This window comes from Puntigrus tetrazona, chromosome 13 (assembly GCF_018831695.1).
Source record: "Puntigrus tetrazona isolate hp1 chromosome 13, ASM1883169v1, whole genome shotgun sequence".
Taxonomy (NCBI): domain Eukaryota; kingdom Metazoa; phylum Chordata; class Actinopteri; order Cypriniformes; family Cyprinidae; genus Puntigrus; species Puntigrus tetrazona.
In genome coordinates, this window is record NC_056711.1 from 10,508,273 (window position 1) to 10,530,314 (window position 22,042).

A 22,042-nucleotide genomic window follows, 5' to 3' on the forward strand; every position below is an offset into this window, starting at 1 on the left:
AACGCACCCAGGTTCCAGAAAACTGAAGAGGGAAAGATGAGGGGAATCATCACAGGTCCGCTGGGATTATGAGCTTTCAAAGTCAGATTTGTGTTAAAGACTGCCAGACACAGTCATTTTAGCATGAACACTGTCTGACAGTTAACGAGACTTTCTTTTTACAACCACCATTTTTAGCATGTCTTCACAGGATGCATTTTTTTCTATTAGCTACTTTAGCAGGTGTAAATAGAGCGTATTTATAAACGTAAGAATTGAACCTGATACACGAGGCGAAAAAGTTGCAGTTCTGAACCTATCAACCGTGTCAGAACTTTTTCGAATAAGGATCTGTAAACGCCTGCATTTTTTAGCATTAACAAATCAGTCTAAATTCTCATTAAATATAAATGAAATTGTTGTTGACAGAGCATTTTCCCCGTCTGCTACCTGCAAAACAGGAACTGCTGCCCTTTCCAGTCTCCTCATGATGGTCCCCCTCCATCTGCATTACAAAAGATTCTGCTTCGTGTGGTAAATATACTGCAATTTGAATAACCTGTTTATATTTTGCTTCTTGCTTACACAACCAAAACCCGAGATCTCTGGCTGCAGCCTTCTAGAGGGTAACAATGAAACTAAATGGACAATGGGCAATCAGCCCATATTCAGCGTCTAAAACGACTCAAAAGCACATGTAGAAACTGTCGCCCTCTTGCGGTGTTATGGAGAACGCCTTCATAAATGCACAGATCGTGAATGAAACGTGCTGGGGAGGCATCATGCAGTAGAAATTGTGATTGTGTTACTAACACTAACACGTTCTAAACACCGCTCATCCCAACTACTTATTATGATGAATCATAATCACAGGAGATCCTGATTCATAACACAGTAAAGGTCACAGAACGCAGCGCACCTTTATTAGAAAAAAAGGTCAATAAAAACGAATAACTAAACAATTTTAATTAATTTAATCATTTTTTTAATTAAACTGTTAAATATAATATATTCAATAACAATTACAATTTCTTTTGAAATACAAAACAAAACAAAAAATAGTTTCAATTTAGCTATAATTAAAAAAAAATATATATATATATATATATATATATATATATATATATATATATATATATATATATATATATATATATATATATATATAAAATTATTATTCGTCCTCCGCGTGAATTCCCGAATCCGTCTCCGTGATTTCCGTGTTTCCATTCACATCTCTATTCGCGTCTCTGCTGGCCAGCTCTCAGTGTGGGTCTGTGAAGGTTGATGATTGGTTGATGGGAGATGAGAGTCTGGAGGCTCGCGCTTCATACCCGTGTCCGTGTGTTTACACTCAGTACTCCAGACGCAGAAGAGCGGCAGCGTCAGGACTATGGCGCTCCACAGATAACAGCGGACACCTCACGACCATGGCATTATATTTAACGCTCACGGACAACTTTTTCTACTCCCCTCAACAGGAATAAGGCTGTCAAGTACTTTTGTTTTCGATTCGCTCGCGGAAAAATTCTATTGCGTTCGAACAGTACGAGAGAAAACGCGTTCGCTGCTTCGGCGGAGTTGTGAATGAGATGAACTTCACGCCGCTTGTTGGCTATTTTGTGTCTCACTACGGAGGGAGACTGCAATGTGCCTGACTGAACATTTTCTGTAACTGTACCGCTTCCTGATTTGTGTTTTTTTTATTAGTTTTATTTGTAAGTTTGCGAAGTTTAAGGAGGAACCCGCCTTCGCGTTTCACGCTGTATTTGAAGTATCCTTCGCGGAGGATTCAGCGAGACTTCAGCAGACTGAAGCGAGAGCACCTGGGGGGCAACTGGCAGTAGAGTGACCGGGTGAAGATGCTCTCAGCGTGGATACACCGCGACCAGTCTCCCGCTTTCCTGCTCGGTTTAGTTCTACTCTGCGCAACCTTTGTGATCCACGCAGGTACGAGCCATTTCAATAACATCCCATTAATACGAGTAGTGTACGCATTAATAACACAACACTTCCTTGTACTTTCCGTCTGAACCGTACGGGAGAGCAGGAGTGGGTTTTAATCATGCGCACTCGCGTATACACACCCAACACGCAGATAAGTTTAGTGATAATGAGGTCGTCGAGCAGGATTTGTGTTTTTCAACGATCGTCGACTCTCAAGTGATGCCTTTTTAATATCAGCAGATGACTCAGTGGTCATTATAAAGAATGATACTTTTTTGGCCTACTTTTTTTTATTATTATTGCATAGAAACCCCTGCGACCTTTTACAAGAGACAGAAGCATTAATATAAGGATTGTTGAAAATGATTGAATAATGTTTTTGTTGATCCACTTTACTAAATGTCTTCATGCATTATCACTGAAACATAACAGGTGGCACTGTTTATTTGAAATATTAAACCCTGTATAAAACTCTATCTATCTATCTATCTATCTATCTATCTATCTATCTATCTATCTATCTATCTATCTATCTATCTATCTATCTAGTGTGATAGATAACTAAGAACCAGATGAAGGGATGCGACTGCTGCATGTGCACTCATCTCTCTCTCTTTCTCTCTCTGCCTTCAGAGAGGAATATTCTGTTGATCTCCTCTCTTTCTGCTTGCCATGCTGAGCTTCCAAGCAGCGGATAAAAAGCAGAACCCCTGGTGTTCTTGGAGTAATTAAGGTTTAGCTCAATGCCTTCCTGGCTCCTGAAAGACAGAAAAAAAAAATAAACCTCGTAAAAAAGGAAACAACATCTGAGGGAAAGCAGAGATAGTGAGTTCTGAATTAAAGTGCGCTGCTTTAAAATCTCTTCCTCTCTGTTATTTTACTTTTCCGATTGATGTAGTTTAGGGTTACGTTTAGCACATGCTCTTGATTAAGTGGTGGTGGAAGTTCCTCTGAAGATGTTTTTAAAGCTTAATTCTGTGGAGTAATGAATTTTACTGAAAGTAGCTTAATTTTGTTTTCATTTGTAATGGGCGATGTGGTCTACAAGTTCAGACCGTTTAAAGAAGCTGTACAGGAGAGCTTGGAGGAAACCGTGTTGAATTGGCAGCTATGAATGTACGCCAAGTTTTAAATTCCTCTGAAAATGACCTAATAAAAATAACCAAACCATTCACCGACACATTTGACAAGTTCTGGATATTATTTACCACACAAAGGAGAAATATTCATGAGTGGATCATGTTGTGATGTGTTATTGTTTCTCTGTGAAGTCTAGCCTACCTTCTGTCTGACCTTAGAAGTGACGGGAAGCAATGAAGCATCAAAGAAGTCTCTCTCGCTCTCTGCTCTCTGGCCATATATGTAATCAGATTGACATAGAAGTGCACATTCAAAGGGTTTAGCTGATTAGTTTTCCAATAGGAAAGATAAATCGGAAAGAAAAAGGACAGGTTGCTTTAACTTCAGATCTGGAGACGGAAGTGAACTGCAGTTTAAGTGTTCTTGCCCTTGATCTAGCAGCAACGGAGACCATTGTAGAAAACATGTTTATTTCGACCTCAAGTTTTTTGATATAGACAAGATCGGGGCTAGTCGTCACACAGGGAACTTGTCTAAACGCTGTTTTAACTGAAAGGTTTTGACCATAGGAGGATAGTTGTTTTAAATGTTATTTATCATAGTTTTTCTAGATTTGTGCCGTTTCATGAATTTATTTGTTTTTATGAAATTTGCTGTACAGCCTGTAATGGATTGTTGACAACTTAACCCGTCATACTGTAGTGAGACAACATGTTGTTGGATTTGTGTTTAGCAAAAAAATGTTTTCCTTTGTGCAATAAAATATTCAGTTGCTGTTTTTGTAGTCAACAACTATCCAAATAAACACACTCAAAGAATATTCGCTGTAGTGTAAAAAATACAGTGACAGCTTGCCCCGAACTCACCTATACAGTATGTGAGAAACACCTTCTGCATACATGAACCACCTAGAATTTACAGACAGAAGTACTCCAAGCCTGTCTCTCGGTGAGATGTATTTCAAATCATCCATAAAACATCAAGATGGATAACGTTTATCTTCTCTCTCATTCTGTCCATTCCTGTATTCTTCCTCTCCCCCTCCTGTCTGTCTGTATTGTGGATGTGCTGAGCTCAGATTTCCTGTATGATACAGCTCTCTCAGTGTTGACATACACATTAATTACCCAGACTGCCAGGAACCCACTTCTGGCTCCTTTGCCCCATCAGCTTTTCTCCTCCCTGTTTGTGTGTGTGTGTGTGCGTGCGTGCGTGTGTGTTTGTTTGGCATAACGTCCCCGTATACACGCTTGAGCTGGATCGAGACGGCAGACGTGGCTGTTGTATATGCAGTGGAGTCGCACTGTCTGGATATCCATGCGCGGGTGCGTGTTTTGGGAGGTGGAGAAGGTTACACACTCGAGGCCGTTCTAAATAAGACCTAAACTTTTGAGTCGTATTGTTTGGACAGTTTCAAGAGGATTAAGTTCAGGCCTAGTGACCAGCGCTGCTGGCGGAAAAGTGGGCGGGTGTAGGTCAAGCCGAAGTGCCTAAGGTCAAGATGGAGTAGGGAGGTGTCCTCATGCTTCGCCCATCATGTTCAGGAGCATAACATGTCGGATCCTCCCAGTCAAGGCTGCCTGAATTGTCCGCCGGTAGTCCAGGGCGTGGGGGGATAATTGGTTATCTCTCAGAATAGGTCAAGTGTGGTTGAATTTGCTTGACGGGCATGGTAAGATTCACATCGTGTAATTCAGTTATGAATGCAAAAATCTACAAAAGGCAAAGAAAAGAAATCTTGGGTAGGAAGAGAACCAGTAAGGCTTGCAATAGGTCTAGAGGAAGGGAAATGCGAAGGAAGGAATGCATGGATCGGTGAGAGGTCTGGCAGAGATCTGAACCGCCAGTCTTGTGGTGTGCATTAGCTTTATGGCCGCTGTGGGAGGCAGAGAGAGGGGTGAGGAGAGGGCACTGGAAGAGATCGCTGGTTTTCCACTCACCCCCATACTGTATTATTCATCACTGTAAAGTGGCCCTCTTTAATATTTTAAAGCAGTTTATGGTTGTGTGTGTGATCTGTTTATGATGCAATGGATTTCTGAAGTGGTGTTGGACATGTGTCGTCTGTGCAGGCAGGTGTGAGAATGGCAGTACAGAAACTTGTTGAGGGTTGTTAGTAGTACTTCACTGAAATACTGAATGACATGCTAAATTGTCGGCTTATTTATTTATTTTTTTTAAAACATTTTTATGAGTCGGTATTTGATATACACTAACTTTTATTCAGCAAGGGTGCCTTGTATTTATCAGAAGTGACAGGAAAGTCATTTATAATGTTACAAAACATATTAAGCAGCACGACTGTCACAACTGAACGTTGCTCATCATAAGAAATGTTTCTTGAGCACCAATTTTTTAAAGGATTGTGTAACACTGAAAACTGGAGTAATGGCTGCTAAAAAATTTAACAGTGCCATCATAGGAATAAATCACAATTGTACATTTTTAGTTATATATTAGGAAAACAGAAAACTTTTACATAATAATAATTCACGGTTTTGCCGTTAAATAAATGCAGCCTTGGTGTGCAAAAGAGACTTTTGTCAAATTCTTACTGACCTCAACTTACAGTAAGTGTGTGTGTGTGTATATATATAGTGTAGATTGACTTATATATAATTGTTTTCATACCTATTTTTTTAACATTTTGAACTTTTGCCATTCTTACTTTAAGTTAAGTATTTACTCCTAGAGAGAGTGGGTGTATTTTGTTGTTTATCTACCCTAACATTAAAATAGTAACCTTTTTTTGTGGATGTGTGTGTGTGTGTGTGTGAAGCATGAAGTGCAGCTGTTAAAAGTAAAAAGCAGAGATAAAGGGAAAAACCTGAGAAATATATCTTTGAGAGATGTATTGAGATAGATAGAGCCCAGGGATTGCCTTTTAAATAGACTTTATTAAAAAAAGAGAGTGAGAGTAGAAAGTCAGGAGTCAGAAGCATTGGCATTCAAGCATCATTAAGTCCCTGGCACAGTCTGAGAGAAGAAGACAGCGACAGGGCGAGAGAAGGAGGGAGAGTGAGGGACAGCGACAGAAAGGAGCAAGCGATGAGCAGATCATTGAGTGGAGATGTTTTTATTAAGGTTCTTATCGATGCCTGGAGCTCTCTGTATTAATGGTGGACATTTTTAATGCTTTGCCAATACTTTGCATGTACACCATCATAAATCTGAAACAAACAGGAAAGAGAGTGTGTGGGAGCGGAAGGACGAGGACACTAGGTTAAAAAGATTTATTACACTGCTCTCTGTAATACTTGCTTCTGATTGGTCCATTGCTATGTTCAGTGGTTTTGTATTTATGTATAATGATGATTAAATTATTAATTTCACTGTTGTTCATGCAACGTAGTATAGTAGTTTATTGTCTGACCTTTCACTCTGCTGTCATTGTTTTTTAATGCCAGAATAGCTGACTATAGTAAAAATGACTTTGGCAAACTTTTAGCATATATATGGTGGGCATAAGTTCTCTACTAGATGCTAAGATCAGAAGAAAGTAGAAAATAGTGCTTATAAGGAAAAAAAAAGACAAAACAAAAAAACCCAATAAATTGTCAAAAGACACAAATAGCTGAATAAGGTAGAGTTTACAATTGAGAAGGAAGTTTTTTTGGCTAACTAGTATAAAAATATAGTTCGATAATAATATGCAGTTTTCTTACTGTGTTCATCTTGCTGCTAGGCTGATTTTTTATTTCTTTTTTTGCTATGTAATATACCAGATGCTTTATTTTAATTTAAGTTAATATTTAATTTTTTAGCTCAAATCAATATCTAGTATGGGTGTATATGTTTATTAATTTATTTGTAAGTATTCTTGCATTTAAGCTTGGTACTACCTTATGAAATATAATCGCGGTTTATTATCGCAAAGTGTATCTATTTTTATTTTATTTTATGTTTTGGCAGATTGATTGCCACAGTTTTATGACTCATGGTAAGTGTGTGATTATCATGGTTTAACTGCAATAGCCATCATGGTATTTTTGGTTTTATTTGTAGTGAAACCATGGTTTATTTTCAGAAAATAAACCTCTTCAGCGTCACATCAGCATCCGATCATCCTCTCTGGGTTTATTTTGCAGTAACAAACAGCTGATGTTGCAGAGTACTTGTTGGACTTGCAGTAGTAGCAGTAAAGCTGACTTCAAGGTTACATGAACAAGAAAATCCAGAGAATCTGTTCAGAGTGTTGAGGGGGAACATTGTGTAAAGTGATGGGTGGATGATAGGAAAGTAAAGAAAGAGACTTTAATGAAGTCAAAGTGAGGAGTGGATAGCTGAATGAGAATTCAAGAGAGAGAGAGACTCTTCACCCCACCCGGGTTTACGGCAGCTGGGTGGTGGTGGTGGGTCGAAGGGGCGGAGAGTGACAGGGTCCCTAGAAGAATGACTCGGTGGGGTGGCTTTGTACCGGGGTTGAATAGAGAACTGAATGGGGCTCTTTTCTGCCACCGTGTGTGGGGTGTTTGTGGGGTGAAGGGCGATGGGGAGGAGGGGTCGGCATACTCACAACTCCTTTAGGCAGCGAGAGAGTGACTGACGGTGTATGTTTGTGTTTCCTGTCTTGGCTTTCCATTCATAGTCACACTTCTTATTCAGTCCTCCGGAACAATGAGCCGACATGTTTTATTTGAAATTCATAGGGCTTTACTGTACATATGACCAAGTCTTACATCTTTTCGTATTGTTAACGCCAGCATATCGACTCCCAAGCTTCACGCTTCCCTTCTAGGAAACGCCTGAATATTTCACAATGAGCCAGACCTGCAGCCGAAGCTCATGCCAAGCCAACAGTGTCTTTGGCGGACAGCCTTTCCCCAGGCTGCTGTGTCTGGCAAGGTCCAGCAATTGCTGCATACAGTAGCATCCATTCCAAACCCAACTGCATGACAGACATCTAGGAGCGTCAGTCAGGGATCACTGTTGAGTTGTGCTGGCTAGAGGAGCGATACTCCTCGTTTTGATTTATAGATGGATGTGACTTGTAAAGTTGGTCTTTTTTGCTCTCTGAGAAAAGAATTTCTGAGTCAGACTTGCAAACCGGCGACTTGCATCAGGATCTTGAAAGTAACATGTGAAAGTTAAAAGAGTTATAAAAATAAGGAGTGAAGAGCCTTCAGCTCAGACCCCCTGATGGGGCTGGTGGGGGTTTGGGTAGCATGTCAGATTCCTTTCGGCAGGGGTCTGGAAGCGGTGGTGCCAGGGCCACGTGAATTGGTCTCCTGCAGTCCACCTGCCTTTGTGCTTCCTGTCTTGAAAGAGAGACTTTCTGAGGCCATGGAGATTTCCCTCATCTTCTTAGCCTTCAAAGGAAGTTCAGCCCGGTCCATGCCTGAAGATTAGACCACAGCCAATCTGTGGTTTATGCCCAAGTGTGACAGCATGGTTTTGTTTCTGTACCTCATACAGAGGCAAAATGTTTTATTGTTTTTGTTGTCAAACATTTTTCTCTTGTTCTTTTTAGTAGTTCGTTCATCTCCTATCCACTCTCTTATATGCTCTCATTCTTTCTGGCTCCTTTATTGTGATGGGGGTTTGTGACGTTCATTTTTTCGAAAGGCAGTGTGGAGAATCCTATCTTTCTTAGTTTAACGCCTATTAAGACTCCCATCTGCCCCAGGGGTAGAGGAATATAGGGAACTGAGGATCTCTTGGGGGGTTTTATTAGGGTTCTGCCGTGGTTTGCATACTACAGGGGGCCTCCTGGGAGGGATGTGGCTTGTCTTACCCGGGAACACACACATGCTTGCTCACCGGCTGGTTTTCAATGTCGAAGTGCTGGAACGAAACGTCCCCTGTGTGTGTGGCGTGCTGGTAAAGGCAGTCTGATGGTGTGTGACCAAAGAGTAATGTCCTCTTGTGGCGTCGCTGTAGTTTTCTTTGTGCCAGATGTAGAAGGCCACACACAATGTGCTTTTGTAATAGAGCAACTCTGACTCTGCCTGACTGGGAAATGAGAATGTTTTGAGAGTGTATGACACTCAAGAGAAGTGTATGAATGTTAATAAATATATTCAGTGTAGAGGTTCACAGTGAAAGCAATGCAGTAAATGTTTTATGCACTGTAGCTGTTGCGTAGAATTAGACCTTTACAAATGAGCCCAATGAAGGCACTCTTTACACATTTAAAGCAGGTCATGTCTAGTCCAGAAGGCCCGCTTCCACAGTCAACGCCCTTGGGATGACTGTCGCGGATTTTGGCTGCACCCTGACTGCTGGGCTTGTTCTGGAAAAAGCAAAATAGTGATGCTTAATCCCTATGGAGTATGTTTTGCTGCTTCCACACCCTCTGGCACGACTCCCAGACTCTGGTGCTGCGTTCCCACCGACAAGGTTCTGGAGCCAGTATCCAATCTGAAGCCGCTTAACGTGTTTTAAATGCAGAAAAGGGTTAATCAGAAAAAGTTGGTTCTATTATTCCCTATGAAAGGGTGAAGTACTTTCAGTTGTACACCAAGTAAAGTTTTACTTCTACTCCTACTTCTGAAAACTGTTTGCTCTGGGAATGCCTAATGCAGAGATGCAATGCACATTTATATTACAGACCTTATACACAAAGGCTCCAGATATTTTTCTTGTTGAGCAGTCTGTTCCATTAAAATAAGCTTCTCATTGCATAAAGACAGTGAAATAAAAAACTTTGTAGGGCTGAGTAAATATATTGATTTTCTTCTTCTTCAAATAATCACAGCCTTCATTGCAACAGTCCCAGTATTGCAGAGGCCTGTATTAAATGTGATGCAGTAAAACTACAGCATACTGGCAACATGACGGTAAGAATCTTTTTTAGTTGTTCTAATGGGCTGCAGGCAAAAACAAACAATACTAAAAATTACTTGTACGAACCAGTTCTTTTTAGTAAATCAATAACAAATTACTGATTTGAATGCAAATTAGTTTTAGAACTGAAACGAATCTCCAGATTACTTTAGATGTTAAATATGCTTTTAAATCTCGAAAAACTTGCAAACAGAGTCAACAATGTGCCTTGTTTATCAGTAAGCCAGTTAAATAGGAAGTTCGCACACAAGAATGCTTTAAAATTGCGAGAGGTAGCAGAACCTGACAGGATTTGGATGACTGAATGAGTGAGAAAGCACAAATTGAAGAGTGAAAAGAAGCAGAGGGGGTCTTAAACTACTTTAAACGGGTTCACAGCAAGGCCATGTTCACAAGGCCTGTCAATCAGGTGTGTTTTCACAGACCTCACTTGTGCAAACTCAACATGCTTCACTTTTGGCACTTTACCTTAAGCTAGATTGGCATCTTCGCACTTATTGCTGGTGTAATGTTCAGATTTTCTGCATTCACTTGTATTTTTACTTATGCCCCCTCTTCCCTTCCCCAAGCCTCTTACCCGCTGATGGACAGATGGACGGCACGGCCGACCTCACTCTCACCTTTCTGCCCGCTCAGCTCCGCTCCACCTCTCTGCTCCGATTAGCAGGTGAGCTGAGACTGGTACGGCTACTTGCAGACCCCCATGCTTTATGGGGACATCTCCTAAAAGCTGTCACAGCCAACACTTTCCCAAACCCCTCCTGCTCATCCATCCATTCACAGTGAGCTCTGTCCTTATGTGTGTAAATCACAGCAATGGGGTTGGCTAGTGCCCTATCACAGTGTGGCTCATGTTTACGAGGATTAAGGAAACAGATGGACGGCCATGCTGACTGGTGTGGCTTCATTAACTCTCTGCGCGACCGTTCTACACTCCGCCGTCACTGCACGTCTCGCTCCGGAGCGCTCCGTTCAGAGCCCGGCCAGACCTGAGGTCTGTGGGGAGGGGGAGCGGGATTGCACTCATGAAGGCTGTGAAGATGTTTATTGATCTGAAAGCTGAGATGTGGGCAGGGTGTTTCTCTTTGATTGATTAATGTTGAAGTGAAGCAGTGGGACTTTCTTTAAAGAATGATTTCTGACATCATGTTGTCAGGACAGCGGTGGGAGAGTGTTTTTTTTTTCCCAGTAGAGTTCTGTATGTGACAGTGCTTTAGTATTGAGGTTTGTATGGCTGTATGTGACTTGACTGAGATTAAGCTTAATAATAATAACAAATAATATTTAAAATGTTGCCAGGACTGATACAAGTTATTTTTATTATTTGACCAGACAGTTGTCAAAACCAAAGGTGTTTTATTCTTAATTTTAGTTTTTTTTAGGTAATGCATGATATTTCAAAGCAACATTGTTGATAGTGATAATTTAAACAATTGTTAAATTTAAACAAGCCGTTGTGTAATGTTAAAATAATGATTTTTATTAGAACATTTGCTGATTACATTTAACAGTGTTATTAGTTTTAAGTGAGAGTTAGATGATGGCAAAGGTAAAAACAGGGGAAATGAATATAAACAATTAAATATCCATTAGCTTGCAGCCTATAACAATATTAAAAAAATAGAAAAAATTATATTGACTTTTTTGAGAATGAATTTAGTTTCTTTCACTGAATAAGTTTGTCTTGTACTTCAGAATTAGAGAGCTGAAATCAGTTGCCCTTGATAAGATTCTCATTCTTTCTGTAGCAGAAAGAAACAGTCTGTCTCAATGCTTCTATCTGTACTGTCTCTACTGTAAGCCAAGTACAGTGCAGTTAAGCCCAGAGCCTAACCTTTTGTGCCAGCGCACAAGGTTAACCTAAACCTCCAGCCCTCTTCCTTTGTCTGAAGTGTTGCATTTTAACATTAAACGACCGAACATTGAATCTTAATAGCTGGCTTGAGCCGGGACATACCGACAACCAGCAGCCCGTGGGATAGAGAGGTTTGACAGAAGATGCTTTTGGAAGGACAGGCTCACAGGGAGTCTTTGCGTGTACACTCCGGTCTGTCAGGAGAGATGTAAGAGCTGTACCCTACAGTATGTCACTCAGGGGTAGACAGGTGGTGGAAGAAACAAACTGGCATGAAAGACTAACTTCTGTTCTGGGGTCAGAGAATACTTTTGGTGGAGGTCTTTATGTTGCCATCTGTCCATAACAGGGATTTAGGCACAACAAAGGCTCTACAGGGATCTGTAAGGGTAAACTTATTCCCATGCACAGACATTAAACTTTGTAAACTCATACCTGTTAACAGATTTTATTTTATTTTTTATTCCCTGGTATTTATTCATTCAGATTTTTATATATTTCTTTATTGCATGTATTTTTTATGTTTTTATTTCGTGAGGTGCCATCACTGTAATCCCTCATAATAACTTACAAATACCCCGCTTGTCCCTTTGCTTTTTTCCAGAATGAACTGAAGTTGAAATGGTAGGGAGAAGGCAGCATGTGTCTTTCTTGCAGTCACTGCTTACACGCTTACATCTTCATAATGTAGACTGTCAGAAGCAAATAACGATTATGTTGCTGTGTGCACGCTCTTGTTATTAAGTGCAAGAAAGCTTTTGTTTCATTGATTTAAATTACCAAGTGTGACTGACAGGAAAAAGCGAGTCTTTGTTAGTCAGTGTGTCCACCCACGTCTCATACGCTTGCTTACAGCTGCGTTTAAGCACGTATTTGTTTGTGAGCGTGTTTACATTGAGTGACAGTTATACAGTGGCATGGAGTGTGTAAATCTGTCCTAAATGAGGCCTGGACACTTTACCTCCACAATTTACAGATCTGTCCCGAAGGCACAGACGCATTGGAAGTAATGACCTGCAATCGACTGGAGACAGTCAGAAAGAAAGAGAGAGAAATGGTGGGAACAAGGATGAACAGGACGTATCGAAACAACCCCGCCTGCTCTCTTTTCCTTTTCTCTCAACGAGAGGGCCAATTACATGACTATGTCTTACCTGTCTTTCATCTAGTGAGGGGAGCAGTGTTGAAATGACGGTCCTCTCGCATGTAATTACACAGAGACGTCCTGGATAAGGGTGTCTGTCGCACCCCGTCACAGAGATACAGCCTTAAATACCTCAGAGGACATAAAAAGAGTCGCCTGACTCGTTTGATCAATTCAAACCTTGAGGCATCTTCTGTTTCTTGAAGTGTCAGTGTGCATTATTCCATTTTTTTAAAATATGGATTGGGTAATTTGTCAGAAACATTAGCGATAATTATTATTCCTTAACGTGGTTCTGTTTTGCCTGAAATAGCCTTGTCAAAAATTAAGGACTCCAAAAAAATATGCAATAGCAGCAAGTTTATGGCTTAGTATTAACCTAATTTGGTTAAAATGTTTATGTGAATTGTTTTTATGGTTTCATACGAATGATGCTCAAAACGTCCTAAAAAAAAACTGCAAGACGGCTTACTGAACTCAAGAAATATTAAGATATGACCTTATTTAAATGTCAGTAACACCTTTTGAGTATTCGGAAACTTTGCCCACCCAGTCACAGTGAGGCAACAGAAAGTATGGCCAATACTGTTATTCCTGAAAATTTTCTCCCTAAAGGTGTTTTCATAAATTGTTTGGTAATTGTCAGCTTGAGAGGTGAAACTAACATTTAACTTCAGAAATGTTACATTGTGCAATAAAATTGCCACCAGAGGAAATGTGAAACTAAATATTCTGGTCTATTATAAACCAAATATTTTTATAAATTAAAGCAGTTTTCGTTTGATATCTTCTATTTAGTCTTTGTATAGCTTATGTAAGGTAGTTTGAAAAAACTCTCTAGACTAACTAGCCTATAAATTTGATGATTTCATTGAGCGTAATAACGTCAGACCGGAGTCTGCTGTAAGATTTAAGAGGCATTGATGTCATGCATGGTCGAATGGCATTTCACCACAACTCATCCAAAGGTCAGAAAACAAAGGCTTCAGCAAAAGACAGATTTTGAACAATAGACAGAGTAATATATGAAACACGAGACAGTGTTGATTAATGTTGCAGCTATAGCAGATAAAACACTGTCATAGACATAAAAATGCCACAAAAGATGTGCACGTGTATAAATCTTACCAGTGCAGATCAGTTGCAACAATTTTTGTATGATATTTGTAGGATTTAATTATAATATATTAATGTTCCAACCAATTGTGATGTGTGTCTTCCTCACAACATTAGCTGCCCCCTGTGGTGTAACTCTCACAGCTCAAGCCCAAAATCTATATCATGTTCTGTGTTCCCATGCTGTGACTGGGCTGGACCCTTTTTCCAACGGTTACATAAATGCCATTTGCAGCCTTACAGTCATTTTTATGTTCATTCGAACCACATTTTTGGTAAACGTGATTTTTAAACAATCATACCTTAAAAAGACTTTACCCATAATTGTCCTTGAAACCATTGGAATTCAAAAGAAGATATTTTTTATTTTTGTCCGTACAATGAAAGTCAGCGAGGTCCACTGACATCCACTGTGTAGACGCTGCGATATTGCTCAAGACATACTTTTATTTTCCACTGAAGAAATAGTGACGTAAGGGTGGGTAACTGGCAGATTTCTCATTTTTGGATGAACTGTCCCTTTAATTTTCAATCTCACTTACTCCTCCAGTAATCAGGTCTCTCCTGAAGCTCCAGGTTTCCTGGATCACAGCCATGGATTTTCAGTCCTGGCTTTCAGATTTGCTTTGAGGCTTTTGAGAGATGGATGGTCAAAGGGAGTGGAGGGTGGGATCGAGAAGGCTCAGAAGAGAGAGAGAGAGAAGGATGGCATAGGGATTAGCGTGATTTTGATGAAATGGTGTTGTCCATCTCAGAAGACCAACACACAGACTTATTATCAAATGGTGTCCGCAGGAGTTATTTCAACCCCCACCTAAGCGTTTTTTTCCATGCTCACTTTTTTCCCCTGTTTATTCAAGGGATTACGGACCCCTAATCTCTTTGAACCATAATTCAGATTAGATTCTGTATTATTTTTAGGGCCGGGCCTGTACCCAGCTCGCGCTCTTACCGACCATGTTACTCTAATAGAAAATTGATTAAAACGCTTGACCACTGTCCCAGATTTCAAGAACATGACATCAGAGTGATGATATAAACAGACTCCATCAACGTATACAGCGTATTCATTCCTTCACCGTCGATGACACACCGCAATTGATTTTTTCGTTGGCATGTTTGCACTTTTGCTCGTGTGAACGTTCAAGAATGCCCACGGGAAGAGCGAAGAGACTGAGATTGAGCGGGAACAAGCCAGCGTTGAGAAGATTACTTGATGATGAGCTCTGTCATTGTGTCATACATATTGCCCCTTCAGCATATTTTCTCTGTTGATTATTACTGCATACATGGCCTGAACTGCCCTCTTTGTGCGTATGTGTTGAGTCTGGGCGCAAAAACACACTAGGGATTACATAGTCTCTGACACTTTCTGTGTACTGACTATTTGAGGCATATTGTACACAAAAATGGCAATTCAATTTAGTGCAATTTAAGTGCACATGTTTTTTTTTTTCTCACTCCTAAATAAAGAGACCAAGTATATATTGTACAGTGGTCTTTTTTGAGAAAGAACAAATCACTTGATTAGTCTTCAGAATTTAAGGCAAGGTAACTACATATCCATGTCCATGAACAAAGCTGAAATTGTGTCTGTGAAATAATGTGTGTTTTTTTTTATTTTGGACTGAATAATTTCTCATCACAAAGTGTTTTCCTTTCTTTTTGATTCTTGGCCAGAATAAACTACAGGGTTTCCATTGTCATGAAAGACATTCTTGTAAAAAAGAGTTTAATCTAATAATTCTAAATCTTTTTTTAAGAATTATTGATATTAAAATAGTATTTTTAAAATAGAAAGTATATCAAATCATAGCGATATAACAATCTTTATTTCTAAGTGTGTTTATGCGCACAAGGAATTCATGAGAATTGAAATTTCATTCACTGATTACTAATCTATAAAAAAAAAGTCTAGGAAATCCATTGGTCAAAAGGTGTGATTGAGGCTGCTGTGAGTATCAGGCTTGCTGCAAGCCAAAACAATCTGTCTGTCTGAGATTAAGAATTACATCACTTATTCGATCAGTGTTTAATATTGTGTCATTCAGCTGTACCTGGGCACCTGGGCTGTTATGTAATTGTAGAGGCTCATCTTTAATACAGACATATACACACTCATCTGTCCTCTTCTACTTTCCCTAACATACTGTCCCCTGAAAGATGGGTCTTGCTCTTAGCATCCTCTTGTTGCTTCACTGCTTGTTTGTTCCCCCCCCCACCCCCTTGTTTAAGATGAATTATGAAGCAAGAAGAGGAAGCAGAGAGCTGCAGCGAGTGAGCGTTGAGGTGTTCTGCCCCGGGCAGAGAGAGATACAGAGATAGGAGACTTTGTCTTCTCCTTTAGCTTACTAATGCATCTAGTCCCACCGGACCACATAATATGCATCTAAGCTAAACAAATGAAAGCATGCACCAAACTGCATATTAGAAATGGTTTTATTGCTCATATGAGAGAGATTGAGGGGGTTGCTGTATGTTTACACTAGCTTCCTCTCAGCCGGGGCCCGGCTCGGGCTGCAGTGTACATTTCATTATTCTTCCCACCTCCAGGGAATGCCCGAGAGGATCTGGTGGGCTAGGCTAAACAGAGCACAATTAGATTATGAGCTGGAAGATTTTAGGGCGCTGGCAGGTAATTGGTCACCACTTCTTTTAATATCACCTTCCCAACTTGAGCACATCGGTGATGTTATCCAATTTACATGCACTTCTCTGTGTTTTCATTGTATTTGCCTCTTGTCTAGTTCGGTTTGCTGATAGTAATCTCTATGTCTGTCTGTTTATCATTCCCTTGCCCTCTCGCGCTCTTTCTTTTTTTTCCTCACGTGATGTTTTCGAATTGCATTTCATGGTACAGTGAGATTGGAGCATGACTCGATACGGCCTCGTTCGTTTCAAACTTCTGGGATGGATTTTAAGTATGCATGAGTCACAGTGGATGCGGACTCTCTTGAACTAGTTGTTGAATATTTTACTTCATCAAAGTTAACCAAGAACATTAATATACAACATGCAGTGTATGCCGGGTGTTGTACAGAAGATGAAACATGGTTTAGATTGAACACTAGGGAGAAATATTATTTGTTTTTACTGTACAGCATTGTTATATATCTATATAGCACTTATTTGAGATGATAAATTGCTTCATGTCTGTAAGTTACTCATGGTTGCCTTGTAGTGGTAATAATGTTTCTTGGCTAAAATATACCCACTTTAACTATTTGCAAATACACAGGTGTGATATTATTTGAGTACTTCATAGACTCTTAAAGAACTTCATTACATTAAAAGCTGACTGGTGTACTCCACGGTACATTAAGTGGTTAAGCGTGTTTATGCGCAGTGATAAAAACGATAAGATTTTAATAGTATTTATACTTTTAATTCAGCAGAAATGCGCTGTGCTGTGATTTTTGTAATAGCCCCTAGACATTTTTTGGTATTTCGGTTTAAATTGTTAATTTCCCTGAAGGTATTACACTTGCTATTTGTTAGAAAAAGCTTTATTTAATTTTTTACCTCAAGGTTTTTTTGTTTTTTTTGTATTGTTAAAAAAGTATTGTTATTGAATTTGGAATTAAAACACCTACGTTAAATTCTCAATTCATAGGCTTTGCGCATGTGAATATAATTCATAGTGATTCATCAAAAAATACAATGTACTATAATTGTCCATGCGGCAGCTAAGTGGCGAGGTTCTCTTACAGGTTTGATCCCAGGATGAGGTGACCTGTGAACTGGCAATTATTAAGAGAACACTATTACCATTTTGCCCTTTGAGCAGGACACTTAACCTCAGGTTGCTCTAGGGAAACTGTCTTGTCTCCTGAGTAACTATTCAGCTGAAGTTAAATACCCTGAAGTCAAAAAACCTACCATTCTGTCAAAAATATAGTACTTTGTTCAGCTTCTTTTTCATTTATTCAAGCAATTTATTTTCACGGGCTGGCTGTTATATCTTAAGGAGTCATTATCAAATTTTAAAGTATTTGCATTTGAATTTACCTTGTTCCTTTCATGCGTTATTATAAGGGATTGTGGCAGTTGTGGCAGATTACCCTGCAATCTTAGTAATAATCCAACTTTGCTTGTTCCACTTGTTTTACTTTTTACCTTTAAGTCTGTTCAAAAGATTTTCTTTACCTTTTTTTGCGGTCACCAAGGCTGCACTTATTTGATCAAAAATACAGTAAGACTTTTATGGCATTTATGGCAAATCAAAAATTAATTTGATTATTTGTTCCTGTGATGGCAAAACAGAATAGTCAGCAGCCAGTACTCCAGTCTTCAGTGTCAATGATCCATCAGAAATCATTCTAATATGCTGATTTGCAGCTCAAGAAACATTTGTTATTACTATCAATGCTAAAACCATTGAGTGCAAACTGATGTTTTTTTTCATGATTCTTTGATGAATAGAAGGTCATTTATTTATTTAAAATGTTGTCTTTTTTATCAATTTACTGCATCCTTATTGAGTAAAAGTATTATTTTATAAAAAAAAAACCCCTAAAATATTACTCTCCCCAACTTTTTATGGTAGTATAAATGATAGACCTATGCCTAAAACTGCTATATGGTCAGGCATTGCTCTGAACCTCATTTGCCATCCATTTGCACCTTCATCATGAGTCTGATTGCCCCTTTTTACCTCTGCTGTAACCTTTCATGTCTTTTCTGAGTTGTCCCAAGGCCAAAGGCCCACTCAAGCCTATTGTCAGTAGTTGTCCTGGGTATTGTTTCAGACAGCTTAGTGTGAAGAGTCGGTTAATACAAGACCCCTGAGATATGTAACATTCATATGACAGGCTTTTCTCTTAATAGCACACAAGCGCTTTCAAAAAATACACACCCATTCCACTGAAATAGCAGGTTCATTGGTCCTAAAAGGTTTGAGAGCTTCCCACAGGGACACTTGGATATTATATTGGTTTGAGTACGTGGGTGTGTGTGTGTGTGTGTGTGTGTGTGTGTGTGTGTGTGTGTGTGTGTGTGTGTGTTTTGTGTGCCGGTTGTGGTGCTCATGGAAATGATTGTGGACTCATATTGGTTTTCTATTCTCTGGTGCGTGCGAATTGTGAGGTTTATTACAACGTGTTCACATGTTTATGAACGTTTCGATGTACAATAGAGACTGTTATTTCACCTGCAGTATGTTTTTACAAAGCATTTCCCAAGAAAAATGTTTTTGGCTTGCATGTGATTTAGCTATGATTTCACAAAGCGATTATAGGCTCTTGTGGAAAGATAATCTATTATGATTGACTGCAATAATCTGGGCTTTCAGGAGGGTGAAGGTCTGAGGGGGGCCGGTTTGGGCGGTATTGTTTATTCCTCTTCTCCTGTAGACCACCCGGACCATGACATCATCCGTTAGAGCCCCCATATGTTGCCTTTGCTCATGTTAATGACATTCGTAAGTGGATTTACCCACTCTCTCAGATTTTAGCTTTAGTAACGGTCACCGTGTTGCTGTGGAATCCGCACGGATTTGTCTGTAATGGCACATTTGTAGATAAAGTGATTTTGTCTAAAGCACCTCATGTCATTTGTCTCTGTCCTCTCGTCTAAGCTGGCTGGCTTGCTCTAATTGTGTTTGGCTTTGTGTTTAAAGGAATAGTTCACCAAAACAAAATAATTATTTACTGCCCCTTATGTTGTTCTTAACCTCTACAACTTTCCTTCTCCGTGAACAAGGACTTTTTAGAGCTTTTTAGCTTCAAAAAAGGACTGAAATGCATCATTAAAATGCACATATTATGAGTTGTACTGTATTTGAAATATTTTCAAAAATCAAATGATACATTTTTATAAGAAGCAGTCTTAAATGTAAGTAATTATTTACTAATAATCATCGATATGCTGAACCAGTGCTTCTGCATAATTGAATCGGAGTCAAAAGGATCAATACAATTCATGAACAAACGATTTATTAAAAAGGATTTAAAAGGATTAGTTGATGAATTAAACTTCTTTGAGCACACCTTTTATAATTTTTTTTACTGTAAATTAATGCCCTTGTTGAAGCTTAAAAGCTATGAAGTAATCCAAGTTTGCATAGACATGGAGATGAGTAAAGAGGTTTTTTTTAGAATGCTGTTACTTTTATAAAAAAAGGGGATTTCAAATATGCTTAATCACATATTTTCATGATTAATCACAGCTAAACCACATATAAATTTGTAAGTTGTAAATAGTTTTAAATTGCATCTCCAAATTAACGTAGAAGCAAGAAAGGCAGTCTATTTTAATAATTGTTTAATAATTGTTTTTTTTTGTGTGTGTGTAAATATATCACAAAGTAAATATATCACACAAGTTTGTACCATTTAAATAAATGAAAACAGTCTTCACATTTAGCTGTGTGTAAAGTGCATTAAATATAGTTTAAGTAATGTACTGATGTTTTTTTTCTCAGTCAATATCAATTTGAAACAAGATGAGGGCGAGTAAATGTAAACGTTTTTTTATTTCTCGGTGAACTATCCCTGTTCAGTCTAGTCTTTACTCTTTTAAACTTTGCGCTCTTGGTCTGTCCAGCTCTAATTTAGTAATAATCAATATTTTTCTCTGTTATGCAGGTCAGACTCAACCTACATCATTTTTCTCTTACCTTTTCCTCATTAGTTCTCTCTATCTGTCCACACTGCATCTCCCCATCCATCTGTCTTCCTGTCTTTCTATTGATTTACCCTCTACATTTAAAACCTTAGTGCTGTAGTACTATGAAGGCTCCTCTATTACACCACAGCCTAAGAAAATCTAGACTACAAGCTTAGAAATATAATAAATATGGCCATGAGGTACAGTCCTCCTTCTTTCTGTCTTTTTTTACCCACTCTATCTCCGTCTGTTCAGTCTCTCGGCAGGCTGTTTGGCTTATACGAAGCTCTTTTGAAGGTAAATCTTATGTCAGCTCTTGGCCAGAGGGACTGAGCTGATGAGAGGTCTCTTTATCATCCTAATGGGAGCCACATAGCTCTGGGCTTGCCTGCATGCGGTGAGGGACCACGGAAAGCTCCGCAGTAGTCAGGCCCACGCCGGCCCTCTCCGCTCTGGAGACGGCGTCCATATGCAGTCGCGGTATCTAGAGAGCACTGCTGCATACAAACAGCTGACCCAGAGACAGCATTTGATCCATGCGGCATGTCAAAGCCTCTAATACTGATGCACAGTGAACGGAATGGTAAAATTATGTAGATGTCTAAAAGAAAACTTTGCAAACAACAAATATAGAAGCACTTAAATTCCTAGGGTCCGAAGCTAAGCACATCCCTGTACCAGAGGGGCCATGGTTTGGCAGGTTAGCATGTCCTCATTAGCCTCTGGTAGAGAATTCATAACTACACCGTTTTGCTGCGTTGACGGCCATTAAAATTTTGCTGACATAATACATTTTTTAAAATAATATACAAAACTGTTCAAAGGGGCTTGGTAAGGTTTAATTATTAATTTATTAATAGAAATTATATTTTTATGGTTTTTAAAAATATACATTATTTCTTTTTCTGTGGTGGCAAAGCAGAATTTTCAGCTGCCATTACTGTGGTCTGAGGTAGTTCGCTCAAAAATGAAAATTCTTTCTAATCTAATCACCCTCATGTCATTCCAAAACCGCGAGACCTCGATTCATCTTTGTAACACAGCTTTCTGAACCTCCATATACATAAAAGGTAAAGCATTCAAGGTCCAGAAACTTACAAAGAACATCATCAAAATAATGCATGTGACATGAGCCGTTCAACTGTAATTTTATGCATTGTCATACTCTCCAGAGGCAAAGAATTGTTGAATAAAGTCATTATTTAATTTTTTTTAGCACAAAAAGTATTCTCTTAACTTTGTAAAATGTCTTCTCTCTGCGGAGGGTCAGGAAATATCTTAATTTCATGAAAAATCTTAATTTGTATTCCCAAAGATGAACAAATGTGAGGGTGAGTACTTAATGAAAGAATTATCATTTTATCACTATTCCTTAAGAAAATCATTCTAAAGACCTATTCACACAAGATTAGTGTTACCTGCTGATCTCTAGTAATTTGTAATAATTGCATAAATTGTGTGTGATCTTAATCCCACACGAATCGCCTATGTCTGTAATTTGTAAGGTAAAAATAAATAAGGGACAAGAA

At 39.1% G+C, this 22,042-nt stretch overlaps 1 protein-coding gene across 3 annotated transcripts in view; it reads left to right on the plus strand.

Annotated features, from left to right (window-relative positions):
* Positions 1-1,241: 1,241 nt before the first annotated feature.
* Positions 1,242-22,042, plus strand: part of unc5b (unc-5 netrin receptor B) — a 48,369-nt gene continuing 27,568 nt past the window's right edge. For 2 of the 3 annotated variants that reach the window (XM_043256221.1, XM_043256222.1), the window contains exon 1: positions 1,242-1,929. In XM_043256221.1, coding sequence (XP_043112156.1) covers positions 1,842-1,929 — 88 coding nt within the window. In that variant the 5' untranslated portion in view covers positions 1,242-1,841. The remainder of the gene's footprint in view (positions 1,930-22,042) is intronic. The other variant, XM_043256220.1, reaches the window with a different exon arrangement.